The sequence below is a fragment of the Gracilinanus agilis genome, chromosome 1, assembly GCF_016433145.1.
Source record: "Gracilinanus agilis isolate LMUSP501 chromosome 1, AgileGrace, whole genome shotgun sequence".
Lineage (NCBI taxonomy): Eukaryota > Metazoa > Chordata > Mammalia > Didelphimorphia > Didelphidae > Gracilinanus > Gracilinanus agilis.
This window is the reverse complement of record NC_058130.1, coordinates 769,491,945-769,514,641: the sequence shown is the minus strand read 5'-3', so window position 1 is coordinate 769,514,641 and position 22,697 is coordinate 769,491,945. Positions and strand designations below refer to the sequence as shown.

At 45.8% G+C, this 22,697-nt stretch overlaps 1 protein-coding gene across 1 annotated transcript; it reads right to left on the bottom strand.

The window, feature by feature from the left end:
- Positions 1 to 1,216: 1,216 nt before the first annotated feature.
- On the bottom strand, positions 1,217 to 21,897 carry DAO (D-amino acid oxidase). Its single transcript, XM_044673998.1, has 10 exons — positions 21,705 to 21,897; positions 16,363 to 16,477; positions 14,844 to 14,920; positions 14,173 to 14,238; positions 12,823 to 12,877; positions 12,404 to 12,508; positions 10,146 to 10,228; positions 7,078 to 7,195; positions 6,037 to 6,135; positions 1,217 to 2,273 (listed from the first exon to the last, which is right to left on the bottom strand). The coding sequence occupies exons 1-10, from the start codon at positions 21,893 to 21,895 to the stop codon at positions 2,142 to 2,144; spliced, it is 1,041 nt and encodes a 346-aa protein (XP_044529933.1). The 5' UTR covers positions 21,896 to 21,897; the 3' UTR covers positions 1,217 to 2,141.
- Positions 21,898 to 22,697: the final 800 nt, after the last annotated feature.

The following is a 22,697-nucleotide window of genomic DNA, read 5'->3' as shown; positions in this document are numbered from 1 at the left end:
TTTCTTTCTTTCTTTTTCTTTCTTTCTTTCTTCCTTTCTTCCTTCCTTTCTTCCTTTCTTCCTTTCTTTCTTCCTTTCTTCCTGTCTCCCTCTTTCTGTGTTTCTCTGTCTATTTCTTTGTCTCTGTCTCCATCCCTCTCTCCTCCCCCCACCCTCTCTCTACCCCCCCTCCTCCAGGCATGCCTAGCAGCTCAGTCTGAGGCCTGATGGCATGTCTAATTATGATCGGGTGACTGAGCTCTCCTAGGTAATGTGAGGCATGTGGGTTTTCCCTCGAGAGTCCTGGTTGGCAATAACAACACTCGGATGTATGGGTCAGCTCGAATGCTTTCACTGCATGTAAAGCAGTATTTCATGGAAATGTTGCCTCTGGTGGGTGCCCGGGGTTTTGTGCTCGGGCCAGAGGGCAGGGATTATGGCGGAGGACAATGACTACTCCTTGAAAAGTTCCAAGCATCATTCTTGAAAGGAGTGTGTGTCTTCGGAATAACCTTTGGATTTCCAAGTGATAGATCAGTGTCTTGGGTAAACATGCAGTCCCGGGCAGTTGCAGACCCTGCTACTGAAGATCTCCCTATCCAGAGGCCTTCGAGCGATGGAAATGCTCCTGATTCCCCCCAGTAAAGACGAGGTCTATTGGGTTCTGGGCCAGGAAGGATCTCTGAGCTATTCAAGAGCCCATTTTCCCTTTGGACAATAAGGGATCTGGACCCCGTGGCCTGCCAGGGCTCTGTCTATGGTCCTAAGGTCCTGCCTTCTAGCCTGGCATTCTGATCATGGGATTTAGCACTGGAAGGGATTAGTCAATCAATGGGCACTTATTATTCTGTGCCTGACACTCTGCTAAGAATTGGAGATCCCAAGAAAAGTAAAAACCTAGAGAAGCTCCCACTCTCCTGGGGAAGATGATATGCAAATAACTAGGATATACGCAGCATAAAAGGACCTCATCGATTCCAACCTCCTTATTTTATAGACGAGGAAGGGGAGGATGGGAGAGGGTGAGGGACTTGTCCAAAATGGTACTAGTGGGGCAGCTAAGTGAGGTCCCGCAGGAGGGCGGTGCTTTGGCTCTAGGAATGGGATCTTTTCTTCTGTTTATTTTTTTGGTCAAACATCCAGAATCCCATTAGTCATGTCCAGTGGCCAGGATGGGGCTAGAACATGTTAACTCCTGATTCTCAAATAAGGATGGCATTTAGTGAGTTAGGGCCTGTTCTGTTTTTTTTTTTTTTTTTTTTTTTTTTTACTACAAGATTTCCTTGTGGAGTGATGCTGTCAAGGGGCTGGAGTCAGGGCCAGAGGAGAGTTAGGTGGAACTGCTGGTGCCATGAGGCTGAGCTGGCTAGCTTAGGCCACCAGATAACTAGGGCATGGGATGGTCCTCCTCTGTTGTCGGTTCCAGGCTTCCCACTTCTCTGTTTTCCCAGTTCTTTAGAGTTCAGGACTTCTGGATCTGCCCTCCTCCCAGCCTTATGCAACAGGGTCTAGTAAAAAGTATCCTAACCTAGGAATCAAAAGATCTGCACTGTAGAACAAGCTATGTGACCTTCGGTAAGTCAGCTTCCCTTGAGGGGCTCAGTCTTCTCATCTGTAAAATGGAAGCATTGGCCTAGATGGTCTCTTATGTCTCTAATATTATGTGATTCTGAGTGTCAATACTCCTGGTGTGACCTTGAACCTTCTTATGCCTCAGTTTCCTCATCCGTAAAATGAGGAGGGTTGGACTAGATTGCCCCCGAGGTCTAACCAGCTTTAAATCTGTTTGGATAAAGTTCCCTACATTTCTTTCGACTCTCTCCTCCCACATGAAATTTTTTGGCAGGGCACCAGGCACCCTTTCCTTCTGTCCCCCAGGCCTGGGAACGACCCTTCCTCACATCCAGGAGAGAAGTCTTCTCTTCAGTAGTGGTCCCAGTGAGCCATGGAATCCCAGGACTGTTTATTCTGTCCAGCATGTGAACCCCCTTCACTCCTGATTTTTTCTCAGGCTTCTTGGCATAAAGGATTGGGGATGGGAAGAAGGGAGGTGGGAGGTGGTAGGAAATCATCTGACTCAATGGGTCGATTAATGAAGTCAAGGGGAGGGATGGGGGAATGAGGGAGAATGACTTTCTTTGGAGGCTGAGATCCAGGCACCTTCAGAGGTGGGATGGAGGAATATTGGGCAGTTTCCTTTCTTCTAGGATTTGCCCAAAGAGCTTGGCAGCCTCCAAGGCACAGCCCCAATGGATGGTGAGTCCATAACCACCATGGCCGTAGTTATGAATGATCTGAAAGGACCAAGAGAGGTGACGGTCACTGGGCCTGTTGCTAGTAGGGAGCCAAAGAGGACAGAAAACTCTTCTCAGCTTCCTCCTGGCTCCAACATTCTCAGGTCTAACATCCCTCCCAGCTCTGACCCTCTCTCTTCTAAGACCCCTTCCACCTGTGACACTCCTAGTTCTAAGCTCTCTCCTAGCTCTGATGTTTCTTGTTCTAAGGTCCCTTCCAGCTCTGACACTCCCTGTTCTAAGCTTTCTCCAGTCTCCAACATTCTCAGGTCTAACATCCCTCCCAGCTCTGATCTTCTCTCTTCTAAGACCCCTTCCACCGATGACACTCCCAGTTCTAAGCTCTCTCCTAGCTCTGACATTCCCTGTTCTAAGGCCCCTCCAGCTTGGACATTCTGTGTTCTAAGCTCTCTCCTGGCTCTGACATTCTCAGTTCTAACATCCCTCCCAGCTTTGACCTTCTCTCTTCTAAGATCCCTTCCACCTATGACACTCCCTGTTTTAAGCCCCCTCCCAGCTCTGATGTTCCTTGTTCTAAGGCCCCTTCCAGCTCTGACACTCCCTGTTCTAAGCTCTCTCCTGGCTCCGACATTCCCTGTTCTAAGCCCCATTCCAGCTCTGGGATCCCCTCTCCTAAGCTTCCTTCCGGCGCTCCGCTTCCCAGGTCCTTCCAATTCTGACATTCTGCATGACCCAGTGGGCAGAGATCTGACTTTGAAGCCAAGAAAACAAGAATTCGGGTCTGCCTTTGGCACATACTGACCGTGTAACCATGAGGACGTTGTTTGCCAAGCCCGGCTCCCAGAAGCTCTCTAAGCTTTGAGCTCCAAAGAAGGGGAAGCGAGCATCCTCTCCTATGGAAAGCCCAGCTCTCGCTCTCCTGCCTGATGTTCTATAATTCAGCCCAATGTGAGCCTCTCTCTTGCCCCGGGGACATCGATCTGGCTCCATTTCTGGGCCTGCTGCCTTATTTAATACCTTCACTCTGAGTATCCTGTAATCATTCCCGTTTGATGGACTGGGGGCCCAAGGGGAGGAGGAAGGAGTGGATAATCTCTCTCTAAATGAATCCTGATTCCCCTCAGCTCTGTGGCACACCGAGGGCCTTTCCAAGCACCGTGACTCAGGGTCGTCTCCAAGCTACCACAGGAATGTGTTTCCAGCTCACTTTAATCACACCCACGGGCCCTGCTCTTATTCAATCTGTCGTCTTTTCTTTCAACTCTTTTTTTACTCCTTTTTAAAAAAATCAAATTACACTCCTCTGGTCAAGACCCACTGGGGATAAATGAGAGGGGTGATGGGTCTTCCCATGCCAGACCTCAACCCCTCTCCCCCGTCCTGGGCATCAATCTCCCTGGAGACCAGAGGCTGAGTCGGGGCAAGTTTTCATCTAAAATGGAAGCTCTCCAAGCCATCCCAACTCTTCTGTTTTGATTTTAGACTCTTTGGGCCTCGGTTTCCTTATATGTAAAATGAGGGACCTTTATTTAAAGAAAAAAAAACCCTCATCTTCTATCTTAGAATCAATACTGTGTATTGGTTCCAAGGGAGAAGAACGATAAGTGGTAGGTGATGGGGGTTAAGTGACTTGCCCAGGGTCACACAGCTAAGAAGTATTTGAGGTCAGATTTAAACCCAGAACTTACCATCTCTAGACACTGAGCTATCTAGTTGCCCCTAGATTATCTTTAACATTTCTTCCAACTCAAAAATCCATGATGGTAGGATCAGAGATTTAGAGCTGTTTCAAGATTGAGTCCAGCTTCTCCATTTTACAGAGGAGAAAACCAAGACTGCCAAAAGATAAATGACTTTCCCAGGGTCACATGGCTGGTAAGTATCTGAGATAAGATTTGCACTCGTGGCTTTCTGCTTTAAGTCCAGTTAGTCACCAGAGTTGGTCTGTATATTGAGGATAGTGGATATCAGTGTGTCAAATTTGGTAATAAGCAATAGCACAAGGTCTCTTGGTATGACCCTATATCCAGTACTAAAATAGGAAGAGGGCAGGAAAATGGAGGAAGAATACTGAACGAGGATTTCACTGGTGAACCCGGGCCCAGGAGGCTGGGTTCAATCGATTAGGAAAGATCCTCTCCAACCACAAAAGAAATTCGAACAATTGTTCCCTCTCTCAAAAAAAAAAGAAAAAAAAGAAAAAAGAAAAATCAATTCATCTATTGACCAGTAGCTTCCTTCCACAGATGCAAAATCCCAGACACCTAAAATCTTGCCACCCAGGACTAGGAGGGATCCTCAGAGACCATCTAGGCCCACCTCCCAGCCTCCATGGGAATCCTCTCTCTAGCAGCCCTGAAGATGATTACCCAAAGATTCTGTGCCATCCCACTTCTCCTGGTCAGTTCCTGCTTTCCCCAGGTATTATGTTACCTTGGGAAAGAGCACTGGGTTTGGTGTCAGAGGATCTTAGTTCAAGTCTTCCCTCTGCCATTTCATACCTATATGCTCCCAGGACCAGTGTTCTTTTTACTGTGCCATACTGCTTATCTATCTAGGCTTTGATTAAGGCTAGAGTGAATTGGTGTGGGCTAGCTTTAGACTCTAGACTTTGCAGACACTAGTGGGGCTGGTTTAAAAATCTAGTTCTTCCATAGTCAAAATCCAGGGACCATTCCCCAAAAGATAAGCAAAAGATATGAACAAAGAATTCTCAAAAGGTACTCACAATCACATGAAAGAAAGCTCCAAATCACTAATAATAAGAAAAATGCAAATCAAACAACCCCAGTGTTTCACTTCACACTCCACAAAATGATGAAGGTGTGAAAAGATGGTACAGTCAATGTTGGTAAGGTTATAGGAAGACAGGCACACTAGTGCATTGTTGGTGGAGCTGTGAATTGGTCTAATCATTTTGGAAAGCAATTTGGAATTTTTCAAATAAAGTGACAACAATGTCCATAATTCTTGACCCAAAGATTCCATTACTGGGCTTTTACACCAAGGAGGTCATTGATAAGAAGCAAGTCTCCACCTGCGCTAAAATGTTTGCAATAGTACTTTTTTCATTAGCCAAGACTTAGAAACAAAGTAGATGCCTACAAAGGCTTGGAAACAAAATAGATCCCTATTGACTAAAAAGTGGTTAGACAAATCGTGATCTATGACTGCAATAGAATATCACTATGCTGTAACAAGCGATGTGAGTGATGAATACAGAGAAATGTGAAAAAGATAAATAAGAATGTGGGCAGAGTTGAAGTCAGCAGAGCCAGGAGTACTATATACACAATGACCACAACAATGTTGCAGGGCAATTAGGTAGCTTAGTGGAAAGAACCTGGCCTGGAGTCAGGCACACCTAGGTTCAAATCTAGTTTTAGACACTTCCTAGCTGTGTGACCCTGGGTATGTCATTTAACCCCCATTACCTAGCCCTTCTGGCTCTTCTGCCTTGGAACCAATACTTAGAATAGATTCTAAGATGAAAGAAAGGGTTGTTTGTTTGTTTTTTTTTTTTTTAAGAAAAGTATCCTGGAGGAATCTATAATGACATTTTTAAAAAGCGTATTTAAATGTTTTCTTTAAAAGAAGACCCATCCCTTTGCTCTTCACACCTCCACACCCCCATCTTATGATTTTGGACAGATCCCCTTCCTTGGGTCCCAATCTCCCCCTCTAAAGAATCACACCTATTCCCTCCCTGCCCCTCAGGGAAGTATGTGAAAAAGCTTTTGGTAGGGAAAGTAATAGAGGTGGCAAGTGGTATTATTAGTCTTCTGGCCTCAGAAGACCATACCTCTGCCTTGAAGGGCCCATGAGATAGCTTCTCTCTCTCCAGCCGGATTTGGGATCGGATTGGCCGGAAACCACTCCATGTACACACGATGTCTGCATCCTGAAATGGAAAGCTTCAGTAATCTGGACTGTTGTTATCATTTAAGACAAGGGAAGTGTATGTGGTCACTTACTCATTCACTATTTGGACAAGTCACTGATATAGCTGTGCCTCAGTTTCCCTTTCTATAAAATTAGAGGGTTGACTTGACGGTCTCTAAGATCTATTTCAGCTCTATGTCAAGAGAGAAGGGGGATGAATAGTTGACACTGAGAACAGAAGTGCCCCTGGGGAAGGAGAGTCAACGTGAAAGGATGGGATTCTATAGTAGGCTTGTAGGGGAAGAGCACTGAGATATCACCTGGACTTGGGGACCTCAATAGATGGCAGCTCTTGGTCATGACCACATTTATAACTAGGGTGAGGCAACTGGGACTCTTCCTCAAGTGCTGAAATTTAGAGGGTACCAACATTGGGAGATACCTCTTCTCTCTAGTGGCTGCACCCAGCTGACTCCCACTTCTATCTCTGAAGGCCAATCATTCAGCAGAATAGAAACCTCATTGAGTCCTAGATGTACTTCCTCTCCCTGGTAACCATGCCCTAGGAAAGCTCTCCATAGTCATTAATTTTAAAGGTGATAAAACTGAGTCTTCTACAGGGAAAATGACTTGTCCAAGGTCATGCAGGTAATGAGTAATAGGCATCTTCCATGACCGCCCCCAATCTATCCCCACTCCATTCTAGTTGCCAAAAAATCCTAGTTAAATTCCTGATTTATTATATATAAATTACTTACATATGTCTTACTTAGCACTTCACATATGTAACTGGTATGTGCCCACCTTGATGAAAATCAAACTCCTTTATTCCCATTAAAATTCTTCAAATTTATCCCAGTTTTGGTGTCTTCCTGGGCCCAGGAGTCCTCCTTGTGGCTTCAGGGACCCCAGGGCCAACCCATCACTATAGGAAGTAGAAGGACCATTGATCCTGCCTTACCCGCAGTGTGGGCTCCAAGCGGCAGCAGCCTTCCCAAATTGTATTGTGGTCCTGGGCATCGTTCTTCTCATTCCAGTTCCCCAGTTGAAAGATGCCACCCAGAGTCACTGTCTGGCTCCTGGGTCAGGAGGGAGAAAGATAGAAGTAGAATGGAGGCTGGGTCCTGAATCCCCAGGGACCAACCCTCATCATCCCTCTCACCAACATTAATTTCATTATCTCCATCAACCTCATCACTACCATTTGAACCAGTATGTATTTTATTAAACATTTACTGTGGGCAGAATACTTTGCTCTAGAACAGACAGGGTGGTTAGATAAGGCATAGCCCCTGCCCTCAAGAAGCTCCCAGTCTTTCCTGGAGGATGATAGGTCACACAGAGATAAATAGAACATCCCTACTTCTCACTGAATGAACAAATTCCTTTCCTTGAGGACTCTCTAGAGCAGTGATGGCAAACCTTATTGAGACTGAGCCCAAACCGCAACCCTTATGTTGCATGTGAGCCGCCCCTTACCCCAAACAAGGGAGGGAGGAAGCACTCCCATTGGGCTGTTAGGAAGAGGGGAAGATGATGGGGAAAATATCCTCAGGCATGGTGAAGAAGGGAAAGGGAGTACTCTGGCACTTGTGCCATAGCTTCACCAACAAAGCTCTAGTGGGTGGAAATCCATGGTAAGGAATCCAAAGCATGATCTTCCCTCAAAGAGGAGACACACGGGAGGCTTGGCACCAAGGCTAGGCTAGAAACAACCCAAATTGGCTCATGAGTACTGACTGTTCAGTTTTCACATATACATTTACATCTGTGAAATCATCAAATATTGCAATCTGGGTTTGATTTATTGTTTCACTGAATGCATAGACTTAAGAAAGTGATGGAGAAAATGATAATATTGCAGATTCAGCTTAAAAGTGTGTCATGCATGCATTTTTTTCCTTGGAGAGCTGGTTGTTAAACTTAAAAAAATCCATACCTTCTATGTACTAAGTATCGGTTCCAAGGCAGAAGAACAGTAAAGACTAGGCAATTGGGGTTAAGTGACTTGCCCAGGATCACACAGCTAAAACATTTCTGAGGTCAGATTTGAACCCAGGACTTCCTCTATCTAGACCTGTCTATCCACCGAGCACCTAGTTATGAAATATTTATTGGCATATCCCTGCCTGGCACCATGTTTTTACTTGGGTTGAAGAGGCCCTTCCATAATGGAAAAAAGTAGTCCATGGAATGAAAAATATGAAATATTGTTCATTAAAATGAGTATCCATTTGCCACCAAAAGGAAGGCTTCATGGAGGTGGTGGCATTTGAGTTGGGTTCCAGATCATGGCAGGGATTGAATACGCAGAGTGTAAGGGGAAGATCCTGGCTACAATGAGCAGCATGATCTAAGGTATGGAGGCAGACAAGTATGGAACAGTGAGCACTGACTGGAGCATGAAGTACATGGAGGGAAGTAGTAGGCGATCAAGCTGGAAATGCTGGGTGGAGATAAAATCATGTCCATTATCACCATTACCACTGATGTCTTTCCACCACCACCACTATGACTCCCATCACCATCACCATCATTGCCACTCAACTGTACCATCATCTCCACCACCAGGACTGTAATTGTCACTGTCACCACCACCATTACTATCTCCTCCATCACAATAACCATCACATCCATCACCACCAACACCGTGACTATGAATGTTATCACCATCACCTCCCTCATCTTCTCCACCACCATGATTGTCACTGTCACCACCGCCATTAATATCTCTACCATCACCATGACCATCCCATCCATCACCACCAACACTGTGACTATAAATATTGCTGTCACCATCACCTCCCTTATCACCACTCAACAACACCACCATCTCCAGGACCATTACTGTCACCACCACCATTACCATCACCACCACCATGACTATTTTTTTAACCTTTACCTTCTGTCTTATACTCAATACTAAATATCAATTCCAAAGCAGAAGAGCACTAAGAACTAGACAATGGGGGCTAAGTGACTTGCCCAGGGTCACACAGATAGGAAGTATCTGAGGCCAGATTTGAACCCAGGATCTCCCATTTCCAGGCTTGGCTTTCTATTCATTGAGCCACTTAACTGTCCCCACCATGACTGCTACTATCACTGCCAATACCATCATTACCACCAGCACCATGACAGTAACTACCACTATCCCCACCAACACCAACATCATTTCTACCACTACCATCACCTCGACTATCAATGTCACCACCATTACCATCATCTCCACCACCACCATCCCCAACCCCATCACCTCTATCGTCACCATCACCATCACCACCATGATCATAATTATCACTGTTACCACCACCACCATCATCCCCACCACCGTTGCCATGACGATCACCATCACAACTCCCATCACCAGGACTATGGCTGTCACCATCACCATTGTTTCCACCATTATAAACCAAAACAAGGGATTTGCTCAATGCTCAGTCTACCCCAGTTCCCAGACTCTGGTTGGCTGGGCCTTTCTCACCAATTCCGTCTTGGTCCTAGAAGGCAGAATAAGGAGCAATGAGTGGTAATAGCAGAAAGAACAATTTAAATTTGATGTTGGGAAAAGATTTCCAGACAATGAGAGCTATTCAGAAGTGGAATGGAGCAGCTAAGTAGCACACTGGATAGAGTGCCAGACCTGGAGTCATGAGGACCTGGGTTCAAATCTGGCTTCAGACACTTCCTAGCTGTGTGACCCTGGGCAGGTCACTAGCCTTTGCCACTCTTCTACTTAGAATTGATGCTAAGGGTTTAAAAGAAGTGAAACGGGATGCCTGGAGAGAGAGGAGGTACCCCGTCATTGGAGGTCATTATGCAGAGGCGAGATGGAAATGGTATAGAAGGGATTTTTCTTCAGGTACAGATGACACTAGATGAAGTCCCTTCCAATTCTGACCTTTTGTGCATCTAGGAGGGAGGGTCAAAGTAGACAGAGGCCCCCAACCTCTGAGGAGTGTTTGTAGGGTCATGCAAGGGGATAAGGGTCTCCTTAGCCCTCCTCACACCCCCAAGTTGGCACCTTACCCGGGAATGATATATGGGGTCTTGTAGATCCCAGCATCTTCACTGTGGGTGACAATGAAGTGTTTCATCCAAGGGGCTGAGACCTGGATGGAGCAGAAGGAAAAGATCTGTGCGTGGCCATGTATCACACACACACACACACACACACACACACACACACACACACACACACCATCTTCTTTNCACACACACACACACACACACACACACACACACACACACACACACACACACACGAGGACCAGAGCCTGGATCCTCCAGCCTCTCTGATGCCCCAAACTACCCCCCCTCAGACTTAGGGAGGTGCCCACCCTGGCTACACCCTTCTCTGGTTTTCCTTCTCTGGTTCCCCCTGGGAGAGTGCCCTCTCCCCAGCACTGACAACAGGTGGAAGGCTCCCTCCACACCTCCCTAGATGAATGGCTGTGGCAGAGCCAGAAAAAGACATTAGTGTGTCCTTGACAGGAGTGAGAGATTCCCAAGCCCTTCCTCAGCCCACCAAGAGGGGCATGACTTCCCACCAGTCTTCTCTGTGTTTCTGTGGCAAAGTGGAGAGACCACTGGACTTGGAATCAGGAAGACTCATCTTTCTGAGTTCAAATCCATCTTCAGGCATTTATTAGCTATGTGACCCTGTTTAAGTCACTTAACCCTGTTTGCCTCAGTCTCCTCATCTGTAAAATGAGCTGGGGAAGGAAATGCCAAACCAGTCTAGTATCTCTGCCAAGAAAACCCCAAATGACCTCAGATACTTCCTAGCTGTTTGACCCTGGGTAAGTCACTTAATTAACCCTGTTTGCCTCAGTTTCCTCATCTGTAAAATGAGCCTGGAAGTAAATGCCAAACCAGTCTAGAATCTCTGCCAAGAAAACCCCAAATTGGGCAGCTGGGTAGCTCAGTAGATTGAGAGCCAGGCCTAGAGATGGGAGGTCCTAGGTTCAAATCCAGCCTCAGATACTTCCTAGCTGTGTGATCCTGGGCAAGTCACTTGACCCCCATTGCCCACCCTTACCACTCTTCCACCTAGGAACCCATACACAGAACTTAAGTGTTTAAACATAAATAAATAAATGATTAAAAAAAAAAAAAAAAGAAAACCCTAAATGGCCTCAGATACTTCCTAGCTGTGTGACCCTGGGCAAGTCACTTAACCCCCATTGCCTAGCCCTTACCACTCTTCTGCCTTAGAACCAATACCCAGTATTGGAAGGTAAGGGTTTAAAACAAAAAAACAAATGGAGTCCCAGAGAGTCAAATGTGACTGAAAGGACTAAACATTTGAGGCAGGTAGGTGGCATCATGGAGCAAGATCTAGGTCCAGAGTCAAGAAAACCTGAGTTCAAATCCATCCTCAGGCACATACATATGACCCTGGACAAGTCACTTCACACTGTTTGTCTCAGTTTCCTCCCTTGCAAAAGTAGCTAGAGAAGAAACTGGCAAACCATTCTAATATTTTAGCCAAGAAAATCCCAAAACGGAGTCACAAAGAGTTAGACATGACTGAAAGGTCTCAATAGTGACATCTGTAGTGCTGTGAGGCTTCCAAAGGGCTTTCTTTTTTTTTTTTTTTTTAGTCTTTTTTTTATTATTATTATTTTAAACCTTTAACTTCTGTGTATTGGCAATGGGGTAGGCAATGGGGGTCAAGTGACTTGCCCAGGGTCACACAGCTGGGGAGTGTCTGAAGCCGGATTTGAACTCAGGACCTCCCGTCTCTAGGCCTGGCTCTATCCACTGAGCTACCCAGCTGCCCCCCCAAAGGGCTTTCTTTATGACAACTCAGAGGAAGGCCATTTTTCAGAAAGGTGGCGAGACGTGACCTGAGCGCTAGTAAACGTCAGCGTGGGGATTCTTGATTGGGTGGCCTCTCCGCCCCGCCACTCCGCCTTCCTCCCACGCCACGACTTGTCATAAAATAAATCTCTCTGAGGCCTAAGAAGGGGGGTTTTCGGACCCTAAAACTATGAGTCTTCATTTTTAAAGCCTCCTTTGGAAGTTCCCCTTATTGCCCTTCCATGGAGTAGAGCTAGGCTTGGAGCTGCCCACCCTGTGCGCCCCCAACCTTGCCTCGGTTTCCCTGAGGGGCTGCCTCGAGCCGCCCCTCCACTTTCTGCCCCTCTTTCCCAGCGGTCCCTTTCTCAGAACCCTTTTGCCTCCTGTGTAAGGGACTTCCCACCTGAGCCCGTGGAGGCTGCCCTCCAAGCCCTTGCTACTAAGGCTGGAGGCTGGGAAGCCTCCTCCAGCACCAGACCCACCTTGAGGACCTGACCCCGTCCGGGCTGCAGCAGGGGGTCGGCCTGCAGCTCCCCAGCCCACACTCCAGTGCAATTGATGATCACGTCTGCCCCTTCTCTTGCCACCTGGCGACAAATGGCGGGTAAGGAGGGTGGCCGAAACAAGGGAACAACAGCGGCCAGCGTGTGCCACCGGGCACCGTGCTGAGCTCCGGGCACGCGAAGAGAGATGCACGCGGGCCCTGCCCTCCTGGAGCTCACGGCCCGTCATGGGAAGAACTCAGAAGGCAGGAAAAGGGTTTCTGCACCCCAGAAGACACTCCCATCCTCCTTTGCCCAACTGGGAAGCTTCCGGATGCCTGGACAGGGGGGTAGCCAGAATCAAGCAGTCTGGCTCTGGCCTCTCCCACCCTCAGCCAGGCCATTCAGCCTTGACTTACCTCCTCAAAGGAATGGACTTTTCTCAGGAAGAACTGGACTCCCCGTTCCGTTAACCTGTAAGAGCACGGGGTTTCAGTAAGAGAAGCTGGTCAGGAGGATGGATTCCTGCCCAGTCATCGTCATTGTGAGATCGAAGGCTTCAGAGGAGAGCCAGATGGAGGTCCCGGGCTCAAATCTGACCTCAGATACTTAGTGACCCTGGGCAAGTCACTTAACCCCCATTGCCTGTCCCTTAGAGTTCTTCTGCCCTGGAATCAATACTTAGTATCAATACTAAGAAAGAAGGGAAGGGTTGTTTTTTGTTTGTTTGATACTCTTACCTTCGTCTTAAAATCACTACTGTGTATTGGTTCCAAGGCAGAAGAGCAGTTAGGGCTAGACAATAGGGGTCAAGTGACTTGCCTAGGAAGTGTCTGAGGCCAGATTTGAACCCAGGACCTTCCATCTCTGGGCCTGGCTCTCCATCCACTGAGCCACCCAGCTGTTCCCTAAAATACTAATCATAAAGTGCTTTGCAAACCTAGACAGCCTATATGAATGTTAGCTTAGATGAATTTAGAGAATTGCTGGGCTACTGAAAGATGACCATAAACAGAGGCAGGACTCGAACTCAGGTTCTTCATAGCCTCTCTGTTCTATTCGAGGCCACAAAGACACCAAAGAAAAGCAGGGGGAGACTTTGATTCCACCAGAGACAAGACCTCCTTGGACAGAGTTCCAGAATCTCCCGGGGCTGGAGGGTCCTCCGAGGTGGCTGGTCAGACCCAGCCTGGAACAAAGTAGCCCCTCAACATGTCCAGCAAGGGGCCATCCTCAGTTTGTCTGAAGCAGCCGGGGCCAATGAGAAGGAAGCAAGGCGGCCCACTTGGAGCTATGCCACGCTTCACTCCGTCTCCTTGTAGCATCTCCCGTTTCTATTTCTACTCTCTGGAGCCCGGCTGAGGAGACAGAATCCTTCGTGGCTCCTTTAGGTTCAATTCGGCGTTTGTGTCAGGACAAAAGGTGGCATTCTTTTTTTAATTTGTTTTCCCCTCGTTCCATGATTCCTGCTCTCTCCCTCCCCCATTCCCTCCCCTCTCCTGGAGCTGACAAGCAATCCCACTGGTTTCACACGTGTTATCACTCACAACCTATTTCCATATTATTCATTTTGGAATAGAGTCATCTTTTAAAACCCCAACCTTATACCCATGTAAGCCAGTGATAAGTCGTAGGTTTCCACTCCCACGGTTCTTTCTCCAGATGTGGGTAGCGTCTTTCTCATAAGTCAAGGATGATATTCTTGAGATTAAGAGCTCGGACCCTGACTCTGGCCACACTCCTGGTAGGGATGGGGCAGCGGCACTCACCTCTGGGTAAGCCATGGCAGGTAGCTCTTGCCTTCCAGGATCAGTGCAGTATTGAACCAGCCATAGCTAACACAAAAAATGAGGAGCAAGAGAATGAGGTGGTTAAGAAGGACAACACACGAATCAACTGAGAGAAATGTTTAAAATCATTTATGGGACCTCCCATCCTGGGTTCAAATCTGGCCTCAGACACATCCTAGCTGGGTGACCCTGGACAAGTCACTTAACCCCCATTGCCCAGCCCTTACTGCTCTTCTGCCTTGGAACCAATACACTGGATTGATTCTAAGATGGAAGGAAAGAGTTAAAAATAAATTAATTAAATTAAAAAAAATTTAAATCACTTTTCCTTTCTATGAAATACAAATAATCACAAGTAGATATCATAATTTTACTTTGAACTAAACATCTTCATCCTCTTGTCTCTATTCTCTTTGCCTGAAGGCGTCCATTCACAAAGCTTAGTCCTGCGCCATGTTCTTCCAGGCTTGTCCTTTTGATGCCTAAAGAGTCATTTCCCCAAGCTCCAAACCGACTGGAGAGAGACCTGCCTACCTGTGGGGGCGGCCAGGACTAGGCTTGGGAGACCAAGGCAATAACAGTGCCTGCTACACACATCAGCCATTGGGGAGTTCTGCTGTACCCTTCCCCAATTAATCCATCAGGTCTACCTGTAGCCAGGAAACAGCTCGAGCTCCCGGGGTGTTAGTTTCCGAAAACCCAGAACTGTGTCCTTCCAGGAGGGATCCTACAGAGGGAAAAATCATGACCCCAAGAACTCCAAAGGCAGCTTTGAATCCCAATTCCTAACTATTCAGAAGTTGCCCAATGGCACAATAGACAGAACCTAGAGTTAGGAACCTCTGGGTTCAAATCTGACCTCAGACACTTATTAGCTGTGTGACCCTGGGCAAGTCACTTAACGCTATTTGCCTCAGTTTCCTCATCTGTAAAATGAACTGGAGAAGGAAATGACAAACCATCCCAGGATCTTTGCTAAGAAAACCCCAAATGGGGTCACAAAGAATTGACATGTCTGAAGGAACTGAACAACAACCCATTCAGAAATCTCCTCTATTGATCCACCAATCAACCAAAAATGTGTGTTGTAGTTTTTTGTATGGACATGCTTTTGCAACAATGACCAGTATGGAAGAGGGTTTTGCATGATGATACATGTAGGGCCCAAATAACAAAAAAAAAGGATATTGTATTTGGCCTCTCCTGGTATATACTAGGACATGAAGAAACATGAAGAGGAATCCTTGTTCTCAAGAAGCTTCTGGTGGGAAAGACCACATGGACACATACAAATATAAATATATAAATATGACCAATGTGCTCAGATTAGATCCACAAGAGCTCTGGAAGACAGGGCTCTAGTCACTAGGGAGATCAGGGCACGTTTCATGAAAAGTAAAACTTGAACTGAGTACCGGAGAGAACCAAGGATTCCAAAACATGGAGGTGAAAAGAGAAGACATTTCCAGGCATGGCAATGAGATAGAAAAGGCAATGTAAGGGACAGCTGGGTAGCTGAGTGGATAGAGAGCCAGGCCTGGAGATAGGAGGTCCTGGGTTAAAATCTGGCCTTAGATACTTCCTAGCTGTGTGACCCTGGGCAAGTCACTTAACTCCCATTGCCTAGCCCTTATAACTCAACTGCCTTGAAACCAATACTTAGTATTGGTTCTAAGATGGATGGTCAGGATTTAAAAAAAAAAGGAAGGAATGTATTTTATAAAGAGTAGAAAATAGGTCATCTAGCTGCCTTGACTATTACATATTATTTCAATAGCAACTGCAATCTGAGCACATCATCCTCTATCTGGAGGTGGGTGGCATGTTTCATCTTTGGTCTTCTGGAATGGCAGTTGGTCATTGCATTGATCAGATTCTGAAGTCTTTTGTAGTTGTCTACTTCCTCAAGATCATTGCTGCTGATTACACTGCTCTGCTGGGTCTTCTCACTTCACTTTGCATCAGTTCATAAAAATCTCTCCAGGCTTCTCCAAACCATCCCCTTCATCTTTTCTTACCACAATGCGAGTCCCTTACATTCGTATACCCTGACTTGTCCTGCCATTCCCCAACTGATGGGCATCTTTCTTAGCTTCTATGTCATTGCTGGGGAATATAACATCCAACAAAGACTTCCTCGCTCCCAGGAGAGCAGATAAGCGCACTTACCGGGACAGCTTTGGGGAAGAGGTTGTATCCTGAGAGGAGGAAAAGGCCCATTTTCTTGGCTTCTGGAGAGCCGAGATAGCCCAATAGGTAGTCAAAGGTCTTTTGATTCCAAGCCCTGTGAGAAGACACAAACATTAGACAAAAGGGTGGGAGAACTCCAAGAAGCAGTGGACAGTTCATCTCCATTGTGTGAGGGGACCCTCAATAGACCTAGGAGCTGGCAGGGGCTTGGCCTGGAATGGTATAGGGCTGGATAAGGAGGTAGACCTTAGAAATCAGCTAGATGTGATCCAAGATCATTGGATCTTAGGTCTGTAATTAGAAGGGACCTCAGAGGCCATCGAGTCCAATCCTTTCATTTTATAGGAGAGGAAACTGAGGCCCAAGGAAATAAAGTGATTTCACTGAGGTCATAGGACCCCAAGTCTAAAAATGGCAGAGTCATTGGGTCCTGCCTGTTATGTTCCTTTTTAGGACATTTGGCTCTATTAGAATCCTTCTCCCATCCTTTTTTTTTTTTTTTTTTTAACTTTCACTTTTGGTCTTAGTATCAGCTCTAAGACAGAAGGGCAAGGGCTAAGCAATCAGGGTTAAGTGACTTGTGTGTAATTAGAAATCTTGTACCCTTGAACTCCATTTCCCAGCACCCCACTCTCCTCCTGTCATTACATACTGATGTAGGTAGGATATAAATTCTCCCTTTTATCGTCTCTCTGCCTCTTGTCTTCCTATCTCGACTTTGGTGGAGCGGGCTTTTTGAGCAGGTAGATTCACTTAGGCACATGGTTTTATTTTGTTAGATAATTACCTTTTTATTCCTTTACTTCTAGTGATCATTAATAGATCTTATAAAATATAATATTTGGAGTTATTGTATATTAATTTTTAAGCTTACACTTGCCCAGGATCACACAGCTAGGAAGTGTCTGGGGCCAGATTTGAATCCAAGTCCTCCCTCCTCGAGATCTGGAACTCTATCCCATTGTGCCACCTACTCACCTCTAGCCTTTAATTTTTTTAAACCCTTATATTCTGCCTTAGAATCAAAATTAAGGAAGTTTCAAAGGCAGAAGAAGAGTAAGGGCTAGGCAATTGGGGTTAAGTGGCTTGACCAAGGTCACACAGCTAGGAAGTGTCTGAGACCAGATTTGAAACCAGGTCTTCCTGACTCCAGGCCTGGCACTCTATCCACTCTGCTACGTAGGTGCCACCCTCTCCTCCCATCTTATGTACTCCACTATGACCCAACATCATTCATTCCTGCCCAATGGCGCCCAGGCACAGTCTCCTAGAGCAGCGATGGGCAAACTATGGCCCGCAGGCCAGATGTGGCCCCCTGAAATGTTCTGTCCAGCCACGTGACATTATTCCTAATCTGATTAATACAATGAGTAGGATATAATACGATGAAACTTCAAAAGAGTTGCCTTAGAAACAGACTGACAGATGAGCATTTCCTTTCCTTTGGCCCCCTCTTTAAAAAGTTTGCCCATCACTGTCCTAGAGGAAAAAGAACTCAATTTGGAGTCTGAGGACCTGGGTTCTATTTCCAGCTTTGCTCTTTATTATCTGAGTAACCTTTGTATGAATTAAATTGTAATGTTTGACTAAAATATATGAAAATTATAAATAATATAGTAGTTGCTGATTTAAAGTATTATTGTTCAAAGTTGAAATGACTTTAATAGCTTTTATTTACAAAAGAGGTGGAAAGAGTGAAAGCAGAGAAATACAAAAGGGTAGAAAAGACATTAGCTTATCTAACTAAATATTGCTCTGGTGCTTGACTCAGCCAGGACTTGTTGACCTTCAACAGGAATTAAACTCTCTCCAGAAGACAAGAAAGGAAAGCTAGCTATCCACTCACCCAAATTCCCTCCAAGAGGCAGGTCAAGATGATGCCTCAAGCTGAAGGTGACTCCTGAGGCCAACTTTCTTCCTTGAGCCAACCTTCTTCTTGAGGCTGACTTCCTTCTTGAAGTCCAACTCCTTGAAGCCAACTTCCTTCTTGGAGTCAACTTCCCTAGCCCCAGAAATTCAGGGCATTTTATAGTGGCTTCTTGTCCCTGCCCCTCTTCACAAGGGCCAGTCACAGCTTCCAAATTGCCCAGCACTGCCTAGTGTTTGTGGGAACCACTTTTCACCTTCTGAAGAGATGTGAATTCTCATTTCCTGGCTAATTGAGTTGAAAGGGTGGAGAGCTCCTCCACCTAGTGCTAAGTAGAGTGTTCAAGCTTTTGTTGATTCAATTCAGAAGTAGACAAAGGAGAGTTAATCCTGTCTTCACAATCTGGTAAGGAGGGGTACTTAAGTTATTGTTAACCAAATGTTAACTCAAAATAAATGAAGGAAATAAAGGATTCCCTTTCACAAGTATAAACTCAAAATGGACAAAGAGAACAAGTAATTCCCTTTTACAACTTGGACAATCAATCAACAAACATTTATTAAACACCTATTGCATGATGGACAGCCATGTATTGGGTGCTGGGGATAGTCAAAGGAGAAAAGAGCCTCTGACCAGGAGGAGTTTACATTCTATCAGGTATCTATGCTAATGTGTACCCAGGACATGACCCTAGGAAATCACTTAACTCTGCCTCAGTTTCCTTATCTATAAAATGAGGCTGGAGTCAATGATATCTAAAGTTTGCAACAGCTCTCCAAACTCTTCTCTATCTTCCTCTCCTTTTTTTTTTAATCAAAATTCCCCTTCCTTCAGTTCTCTCTCCTCAGCTTGTGTCACCGAAGGATAGGAACTCATTCTCACTAACATGTAAATGACAGGCTTGGAGCTTGGAGTCAAAGAACTAGGTCAGAATCCTGTTTCCTCCATCCTTCCCCTGTATGACTATGGACCAGTCCTTTTACTACACCCTAGATAAAGCATTTCACCTCTGGGAGACTCCCTTTCCTCACTAATAAAATGGGGATAGTTCTGTGCTGATGTGAATATAGGCCCCTCCTTCCAGTCACCCTCAAAATATGGTTTATAGGAGCAATTCTCAAACCTTTTGGTGATGGGATCCCCTTTACCCTCTTAAAAATATTTGAGGAACTTTTCTTTAACCTCTTACCTTCCGTCTTAGAATCAATACTATGTATTAGTCCCAAGGCGGAAGAGCAATAAGGGCTAAGCAATGGGGCTGCTCCCCAATGACCTTTTTTAATAAGTGGTTTATATCAATGAATCCCCACATTAGAAATGAAAACCGACAACCTTTTGCAAACCTACATTTATTAATTCATTGAAAAGAACATTAAAAAATAAATACATTTTTAAAAAATAAAATAACATTAAACTCTCACATGCTAATATTTTCATCGAAAATGGCACTATTTTCCAAAATAAAAATGCAATGAGGGGCAACTGGGAAGCTCAGTGGATGGAGAGCCAGGCCTAGAGACGGGAGGTCCTGGGTTTCAATCTAGCCTCAGATACTTCCCAGCTGTGTGACCCTGGGCAAGTCACTTGACCCCTATTGCCTAGCCTTACCACTCTTCTGTCTGTTGACTCTAAGACGGAAGGTAAGGGTTTTAAAAAAAGAATGCAATGAGAAGAGTGACGTACTTTTTCACATTTTTGGCAAACGTAGAGCTTTATTAGACACTAGGGGAATTCTCATGTCTGTTTCTGCATTTCATCTATCGTAATATTTCATCTGCATTTCATCTATCATAATATTTGGTTTTAATGAAGTACACAAAGAAAATTCAAGCTCTCACCATTACAGAGTATATTATTTTTTTGTTGTTCAGTTGTGTCTGATTCTTCATGACTCCACTTGGGATTTTCTTGGCAGAAATTCTGGAGGGGTCTGCCATTTCCTTCTCAGTTTGACAGATGAGGAAACTGAGGCAAACATGGTTAGGTGACTTACCCAAGGTCACACAGCTAGTATCTGAGGCTACATTTGAACTCTGGAGAATGAGGCTTCGTGATTCCAAGCCCAGGGCTCTAGCCACTTGAGAGACATCTGAGAGACATATTCTCTTAGGAATGGTCTATGTGGAAGCTGTCCTCATCTTTCCAATACCTCAGACTCACTCCGAGCAGGCTGCCTCCTCTCCTAGTTTTACTGTTTTTTTTCTGGAAACTTCCATTCAGCCCAGTGCTTGCATTCCCCACTTCTCCTAGTTCCTCTGGCCAGTACTCAGGATTTCCTTGTCTTCGATCTCGGAGCTGAAAAATCCATGTCTTCACAACTGCCTTTGCCAGTTGTCCTGTTTAGGGGGAAACAGAGGACCCCCGGCATCCCATATCTAGTTGGGGGGAGTCACAGGATGACAAATCTGAAGATGGAATGGACCTTCAAGGCCACTGCATTCAATTCCATTTTATAGTTGAGAAAACTGAAGTCCCAGGACAATTAAGTGACTTGCCTGAAGTCTATTAAATGGATGAGGCAGAATTTGAACACAGATCTTGCTAACCTGTAGTTCAGCACTCTATCCACTAGGCCACTAGGTATATCAAGCTGAGGGTGGCTCCTCTGACTATCCCTGATGATCACAGTACCCCAGGCCAGACCTTACTCTCACTGAGGGGTGGGTAGAAGAAGTCTGTGTGAATCTTTCCTTTGTACTGGGACCAGGGAGCACCTCGTAACCAGTCTCCTCCTTTACCCCTCATGACTTCATTTCATAATAGACAGGGTCCTCAGAGGTTAAGTGACTCCCCCAGGGTCACCTAGCCAGTGGGTCAGAGGCAGGATCTGAACTCAGAGCTTCTTCTCTCTGAGGCCATTTCTCTAGCCACTAGACCACACTGCTCTCACGTGAGTTAAAACCTGGCATAATCGAGGTCAATTCACGTCTTAGGATCATAGGATTGTGGACTTAGACCCAGTAGGGACCTCCGAGATGATCTAGCCCAGCTCCCTCATTTGATGGAGGGGGGACCTGACGCCCATGGACGTGGAGTGATTTGTCCAGGGTCACACAGAGAGGAAGTATCAGAGACCGGAAGTGACCATAGAGGCTTTTTGGGCCAATTTCCTCACTTTATAGAGAAAGAAATGAATGCCTACAGAAGTAAATGACTTGCCCAGGGTCACATAGATAGGAAGTAATGGGAGGCAGGATTTGAATCCAGGCCACTGTTTTCCAGAACCAGAGATTCTATTGTAAAAAAAGTCTCCAAATCCCCAAATTGCCAGAAAAGCTTAATACATGGACCAATAAGACAGTCTCCACAGGGTCAGGAGAAATGGCTATTGCTATTCTTCTTGCAATTGAGCAGGAATGCTCAGTGACTAAGGAATAGGCGGACACGGCATGTGCTTGCCTTTCTCAGCTGAAATCCCTCGAGCCACTGGACCCCCCTGGGGTTCCCTGCTTACCTCTCCTGTGGGTCCTCTGAGAGGTAGGGCTGCCAGAAGCCGGCAGCCCCATCACTCGTTGTGAGGGGCGTGAAGCGGTCAGCGTACACCTTGATGGACAGGGGCTGCAGGGTGCGGTGGTAATGCTCATGGAGGCACAGAGCAGTGGAAAGTCCGATCACGCCTGCCCCAATCACGGCCACATTCATCATGGAGGCTGTAGGGAGCAAAGGGAAGAGGGATGTCCTCAGAAATAAGGTCCAGTTTGAGAGTCAGGCCTAGAGACGGGAGGTCCTGGGTTCAAATTTGCCCTCAGACACTTCCTAGGTGTGTGACCTTGGGCAAGTCATTTAACCTCCACTGCCTAGCCCTTGCCACTCTTCTGCCTTGGAACCAATACACGTTGTTGACTCCAAGATGAAAGGTAAGAGTTTAAAAATGAAAGAAAGAAAGAAAGAAAGAAAGAAAGAAAGAAAGAAAGAAAGAAAGAAAGAAAGAAAGAAAGAAAGAAAGAAAGAAAGAAAGACAGTCCAGTGAGAGCTGACTTTTAATAAAAGGGTCAGTCATTTTCATTTGACTTCGTGACCCCATTTGGGATTTTCTTGGCAAAGACACTGGGGTGGGTTGCTATCTCCTTCTCCAGCTCATTTGACAAATGAGGAAACTGAGGCAAACAGGGAGAAGTGACTTGGCCAGTGTCAATCAGCTAGTTTGCCAATTCCTTCTTCAACTCATTTTAACAGATGGGGAAACTGAGGCAAACAGGGAGAAGTGACTTGGCCAGTGTCAATCAGCTAGTTTGCCAATTCCTTCTTCAACTCATTTTAACAGATGGGGAAATTGAGACAAACAGGATGAAGTGACTTAGCCCAAGGTCACACAGCTAGTTGGCCATTTCCTTCTTTCATTCATTTGACAGTTAAGGAAACTAAAGCAAGCAGGGTTAAGGGACTTGCCCAGGTCACATACCTAAGAAGTGTCTGAGGTCGGATTTGAATTCAGGTCCTCCTGACT

Coding starts and splice junctions, on each gene's coding strand:
- DAO (XM_044673998.1), bottom strand. CDS start 21,895: ATGATGAATGTGGCCGTGATTGGGGCAGGCGTGATCGGACTTTCCACT. Junction 12,878..14,172: donor CTGCCATGGCTTACCCAGAG/GTGAGTGCCGCT, acceptor GTGCTCTTACAG/GTTAACGGAACGGGGAGTCC. Junction 7,196..10,145: donor ACCCCATATATCATTCCCGG/GTAAGGTGCCAA, acceptor CTCCTGACCCAG/GAGCCAGACAGTGACTCTGG.